The sequence below is a fragment of the Bidens hawaiensis genome, unplaced genomic scaffold (genome assembly GCF_021521415.1).
Source record: "Bidens hawaiensis isolate Kalapana, Puna unplaced genomic scaffold, B.hawaiensis_p1.1 tig00059965_1, whole genome shotgun sequence".
NCBI lineage: Eukaryota > Viridiplantae > Streptophyta > Magnoliopsida > Asterales > Asteraceae > Bidens > Bidens hawaiensis.
Window position 1 is genome coordinate 81,646 of NW_027500805.1, and position 6,397 is coordinate 88,042.

General features: G+C 35.8%; 1 protein-coding gene across 1 annotated transcript; it reads right to left on the bottom strand.

Moving 5' to 3' along the window:
- Positions 1 to 905: 905 nt before the first annotated feature.
- On the bottom strand, positions 906 to 5,489 carry LOC143602866 (uncharacterized). Its single transcript, XM_077079842.1, has 8 exons — positions 5,319 to 5,489; positions 4,473 to 4,578; positions 4,237 to 4,361; positions 4,085 to 4,143; positions 3,913 to 4,011; positions 2,890 to 3,380; positions 1,236 to 1,448; positions 906 to 1,155 (listed from the first exon to the last, which is right to left on the bottom strand). Exons 1-8 carry the CDS (start codon positions 5,450 to 5,452, stop codon positions 1,042 to 1,044), a joined length of 1,341 nt encoding a protein of 446 aa, XP_076935957.1. The 5' UTR covers positions 5,453 to 5,489; the 3' UTR covers positions 906 to 1,041.
- Between the last annotated feature and the right edge of the window lie 908 nt (positions 5,490 to 6,397).

The following is a 6,397-nucleotide window of genomic DNA, read 5'->3' on the forward strand; positions in this document are numbered from 1 at the left end:
AGATTATGGCAGAACTCCGGCAAGTTGGGGGTCAGAGAAGATGGCCAGTTGCAGGTGGTGGGTTCCAGTGGTGGTTGTTGTAGATGGGCATGGTGGTGGTCGGGGTTCCGACGATGGTTGCAGGGGTGGTGGACTGGTGGTGTTGTGGGTTGTAAAGAGTATTAGGTTGAAGATGATGGGTTTAGTGGTGGGATGGACACAGTCAGCTGCCACGTAACGTTTCACGTAATCAAGTTTTTGCCAACTGGGATGGTCACGTCAGACAAAGACTAATGGAGTTAACATCCGTTAGTCGCGGCCCGTTAAAAACAAATACACAAATAGTTGGTACTGCTAGCAGCCAAGTGTAAAGTTGGGACTGATATTTACCAATAGGATATACTTTGGATTATTTAAAACCAATTTTCCTTTTTTTTTTTTTTGCTAATATGAGTGTAGTTGATGGAGCCATTTCAAATAATTGGATTTCAGTGGGTCCCCGTTAAAAAACCTTAACGACACTAACTTTTTTTCCAAGTTTCAAATTGATTATTTAGGGCTTTTGATCAGAAGATTGATACGAGTCGATTGATGTAAAACTTGGTTTCAAACGATGCTACAAACTGCCTAATTTTGTTAATTGGAAGTTCAAACACCCAATTTGAAGCACTAATTAAGTTGTTTGGAATATCGTTTCAAACTAAGTTTGACATCAATCGTCTCGTATTCTCCTTACGATCAAAAGCCAAAAAAAATCAATTAGACCCTTCATGCTGCTTCCAGAGTGTTTTTAACACAATCATAGTGTTTTTAGTTTTCATCTATGCATATTTAAAAGGATATATAGATTTATGTCATGTCAAACATGGCATTTTTAAATTTTAACACAATATGGCATGTTTTGTCAACATGTGGACAACATAAGAGTGTAAATAGACCATCCTAGTTATATTGGTAAAAAAACTAATCTTGATTATAATCTGTCATATATACACTAAACAAATGACATTTTTCACATACATTTTTAATACTCACTTTGTGACTACCCGATAATAGTTGAAATCAAATGTGTTTCCAGTTAGTGTTATGATTCCATCCCAAACCCGAAACACCTTTATTCCCTACTACCTGTAACGGCTCGGTTATACCCTTCATGCTGCTTCCAAGTGCCTCACCCTGCAGTGTGTGAAAATAAAAATGTTAAACAAAAAATATATATTATAATATTGTAAAATGCAGAAAATGTTTATGCTTACTTCTTTCCAACCCATATTTTCTAGAATTCTTCTCGCGTAACTACCGTCCCCAAACGACATTTTCAAAGCCTCAGATGCAGCTTCTTCTGGAGTAGCAGAAATAGGAGACGAACATCCCGAGTCAATATCCTCTGTTGACCTTTTTTGTCCAGGTCCCACGCCAAAGCCACCATGCAAAGTTCTTCTCTCTGCAGCTCTGTCTCTATATGTACACTATAAACACAACGAGCGATTAGACATGAAGATCAATAAAAACAAATAAATCATTAACTTATAGCTGAATATTACTTTTAAATAGCTACTTAACACATTAGTTTTCAACCCACAAACACTCTTTTCCTATTTATGAATTCTAGAAATAACTATTAAATTTATAAATTCAAAAAATAATTAATATAGGGCTTTAAACGAACCAACATTCAGTGAACCGTTCAGTGGGAAGTTTGTTTATTTAATAGGCAAACGGACATGCATGGTTTAAAAAGGCTTTCTGAGGCGCGCCTCGAGGCTTACGCCTCGGCAGCCTCGGTGGAAAAACGCATAAGAGGCTTAGCCTCATTAGGGTTTACTGAAACCTACGCCTCGACCTTTGTGAGGCGGTGAGGCTTCGAGGCGAGGCGGTGAGGCTTAAGCCTCACTAGAAGTTGTGAAATACGGAAATATGCCAAAAAGATTATTTTCCGGGCATTTTTTCTCACCCATTTAGTGCTTAGTGAACTTAATTAGTGGGCCAGCCCAACATTTACTGCAAGTGGACTTAAAAACATCATCGTTTAACCCTATAATGGTTAGGGTTTAATTGGTGTGCCTCCTTTCACAACACCAAGCAACAGCAACACAGACACAACAACAAAAAAACTACTTTATGATGTTTGTTTTGTATTAAATTAGTGGTTAAACTATTTTATTATGTTTGTTTTATTACTAAATAAGGTTTTACAATATTCATAATGTTTATTTTATGTTAAAGTGCTATTTTTGTAGATTATATAAATATTTTTAATACTTTTTAATAATGTTTTGAGGCTTACGCCTCGGTCCGCCTCGAGGCTTACGCCTCGAGAGTCTAACGGAAAACGCCTCGAGGCTCGTTTCCGCCTTTTTAAACCTTGCGGACATGAACTAAACCTTTTGCTTGTTTAGTTAGACGAGCAAATATGAACACATGCCCCGTTCTTTCATTTATGTCAGTGAACGTTAATTAATGTCTGTTCAATTAAATTTTTTTACACCCATCCCTTAGTTTAGGTTGCTAACGTTTATTTGTTTACCTTCGTTTATACATTCATTTAGATTTCTTACGCTTATTGCAATTTAGTATAGTTTTATGAAATTAAATTATCACTATTTTGTCTAGTTTTATTAACATTTTAAATCCAACAATTTGGTGTTCACGTTTGCTTTTATATGGTGTTTGCTCAATTATGTATGTTATGTTATTTCACCTATCTTCATTTATTTTTGATCATTTGTGTTCGTTTAGTTTCGCGAACCATTCATTTATACTATTAACGAACGAACATGAACAAGAAAACCCCATTTGTTTAACCGTTTGTGTTAGAGCGGTTCATTTGCAAGCCTAAATTAATGTGTTAAATGTGATTTAAAACCCCAATTGTTACAACTATGATCTAGTTTTACTAATAAAACTCACCTTTTCGGTTAAAGAAACTTCCTTTCCAGATCCATTGTTTTTAACATTAACACCAACGCTTTTGGGCTCAACTTGCTGACTCGACTTAACTAATGTTTGACTTTCTTTGACCATCGATAGTTCCGGAAATCCCCAATCTTTTGTCGGGTTTGAGGAATCATAACATGACAAAGAAGCTAAATAAGCAGCTTTTGGAGTTCTTAACTTGTAAACCCGACCCGATCTAACTTTAACAAGATCAAGATTCACTTCACATATTGGGGCGGTTTTCAATACCCAGCCACTTGAAGGCATTGACGGATGGAGTTTAGCATCCCGTTTCACTAATCGGCCCACCAATCTGCGTATACGACGTTTTCTTATCCTTTTGGCTTCTTTTACCGTAGACCAATCCCACAAGTCAACAACTGGGTAATCAGGTTCAATTTCCTTGTCTAAATGGATCGGTTGACCGTATTGTGCACGCCACATTTCTTCCTCCCCAAAAGCATCTATAAAAAAATAGAATAGGCACAAAAAAATATAGATGATTAACGGTGCATTACAGAATAAGATGTCAAAATACAAAAAAAGAAGGAAAAAAAAGAATTAAAACTTGTATATATATAATAAGAAATTAAGAATAATACTAATAAAGAAATGGTTACAATATGTTTAGGTGTAATCGCCATTATATGAGAAAAAAAGTGTCATTGAGCGTGCTTGAAAAACAGTAAAATCGATAGAATGGGATAAATGGGTAACAGGTCAAGACTCAATACTTGAACCTTTTAATACGGGATACGGGATAGAATGGGATAATCCTTTTGTTGTTCTTTCCCTTGATTTTTATAAATAACTAACGTATGCAATTGATTAAAATAATATAAATTAAGATATTAATCTACTCTAAAATGTTATAGCATTTAAGATGCACACTTTCAAACCATTTAACCTGCTACATTGTTTTACTAAATCACTAAAGTTAATCTATTTGCAATAATAACCACAATAACAGTCTAAATACTGAGGGATATTAAGAACCTTCATCTGCAGTTACTCCACATTCATCAACTACTTCATGAGTCTCATCCGGGACCCATTCTCCTTCTTCCAGCTCATCTTCATTATCATTCTCTACACCTGAAAAAAACATAAACCTGTTTAAAGTCTTGGTCAAAGTCAAACCGTAGCAATGTAAAGATTTTTGACAAACCATCTATTGTTTGAGTGGTATAACCAGACAGATAAAGTTCAATAAGAGTGTCTTCTAGCCTAAATATATAAACAAAAAAAAAAGACATTAACCACAAGAGCTAAATAATCAAAATTCAAAATAAACGAATGATGACTGAGTCAAAGTAATACCATTCAGAAGGTGGTGGTAGATTTTCAGGCTCGTCATTCGTTGAGCACTCTATATTACCGTCCTCAAACTTAACTTCATCTGTACCCTTATTGCTTACACTCTGATCAGCATTGGATACATCAACCTGAATCATTAACATAGCTTAATATAAATAAATAACTACCAAATCGACAAATTTGGATGACAGACAAAGAACCTAACTGAAAATCCAATTAAAAAGGCGAATTCAACTCACTTGCTCAGTTTCCCATGACACATAATTTCCATTTTCAAATTTGTAATAGAGACCATCTTTGCTGCTATAATACCAGCCAGCAGCAGAGTCATGATAAAATCCACTACTGCAAGAAAACAAAGTATCTCCACTAGCATTACTTACCCAATTGGAGTTCGTGGAGACGTAGGATAAAGGTTAACATATTTTAGGGAAGGGCACAGATAGTCATAGCTATAACCTAGAGACTTAAATTCTCCTACACTTTATGTGGACCGTTGTCTTCTTGTTTTATGTCCATATATTGTTTTCTGACGTTATTTATGTCTCTTTTTACCATACAACTCTTACATCGCTACTTTTGTTATTGGAAGCTTTTTTCATATATATCTTTAGTTCTGTTTATCCTTTTGTTATTGGCTGGATTGACTACTCACACTTCTCGCAATAACTTGATTTCTCTACTGAACTTAATCCCTATATGCACAACCTAAAAAGTTGTATCACAACATCATGATTTAATGGTATGTAAAAGTTTAGTGATAATGAAAACTATAATAAATCACTTCTCATCTGAAGAATTGAAACTATTGCATACTTGCTGACTTATGTTCAACAAAATAAGATCGATTTTGATGTCGAAACAAAGTCTATTGAAACATCACTTAATTTATAAACGGAAGATTCAAACACATCTAAACCCTAACCTACTCATATACACGAATCACCAAAATCCATATATCAATATTCAAAATATGAATCTAACAGGAATATATTTAACATGAAATTGATTAACCTAAACAAACAAGCAACTGAATTGATGGTGACAAACAAATAAGCTAAAAATTTGGTGAATTGAATTGGAACCTGGCATGGTAATACAACTGTGACTGTTCGTCCCATTGAAACGAGTCTTCGTTGGTTCCCGCCATTTGTAGATCTCCTCCGCCATCCGCCGTCGCCGTCGGAGAATTTTGAACCGGTGCTGCTTCCGTGTGCATTTTGTACGATGTAAAATACTGGCCCCTTAAAATATACGAAGGCCCAAATTAAGTAAACATACGGGAGTTGGGCTTCAGTAGTTGAGCATATTCTGACTTATGGTGACATATAGGTAGAGGTGCCAAAAAAACCCGATCCACCCGAAACCGGTTTTTTAATACCCGACTCTACTCGCAGCGTACGGATAGGGTATGCATTTCGGTACTAAAACCCGAACCGGACCCGATTTATACCCAGTAATACCCGAAAACCCAAACCGGTTTCATACCCGGAACCGGGTTTTTCTAATACCCAAAACAGGGTATTTCAAATACTTGATGTATACCCGAAAAATACCATAAAAATATCCGAAAAATACCCCTAAAAAGTGCATACTTTTAAAAAATCCAATATACCCGAAAAATACTCGGAAAAAAACCCGACCAATAGGGTATTAAAATACTCGATTTTTGAATACCCGGTTCCATACCCGACCCGAACCCGATGCATAGGGTATGGTTTTTAGAGACAATACCCCGACCGGAACCCGACCCGGGTATTACCAATACCCGATTTTCCAATACCCGTGCATACCCGAACCCGGTTCCATACCCGAACACGGGATTTGAAAAACCCAGTTTGTGCACCTCTACATATAGGGCTGTCAATTTAAGACACAAACCTGTTAACACGACACGACACGACACGAGATATAACAAGTTTGGGTTTAAGCTTAACATGTTTCGTGTCTTAAACATGTTTGATCTGTTTAAAACATGTTTAAATTTGTGTCATAACAGGTTAAAGACCTGTTACTAACAGGTTAAAGACCTGTTAACCTGTTAGTAACATGTGTAGATTTTTATATTAAAAATATATATATATATATACACTCCTAAAGTCTTAAACCTAAAATCATACTTACAAAAGACATTTCACTAATGTCCATCAGATGCCGATATTAT

Bases quoted from the DNA above. Each gene is read 5' to 3' on its own strand.
- LOC143602866 (XM_077079842.1), bottom strand. From the start codon at position 5,452: ATGCACACGGAAGCAGCACCGGTTCAAAATTCTCCGACGGCGACGGCG. The intron at 4,362-4,472 runs GTGAGTTGAATT...TTAATGATTCAG, and splicing joins TGTCATGGGAAACTGAGCAA to GTTGATGTATCCAATGCTGA. The intron at 1,449-2,889 runs GTGAGTTTTATT...TTGTGTTTATAG, and splicing joins AAGTTTCTTTAACCGAAAAG to TGTACATATAGAGACAGAGC.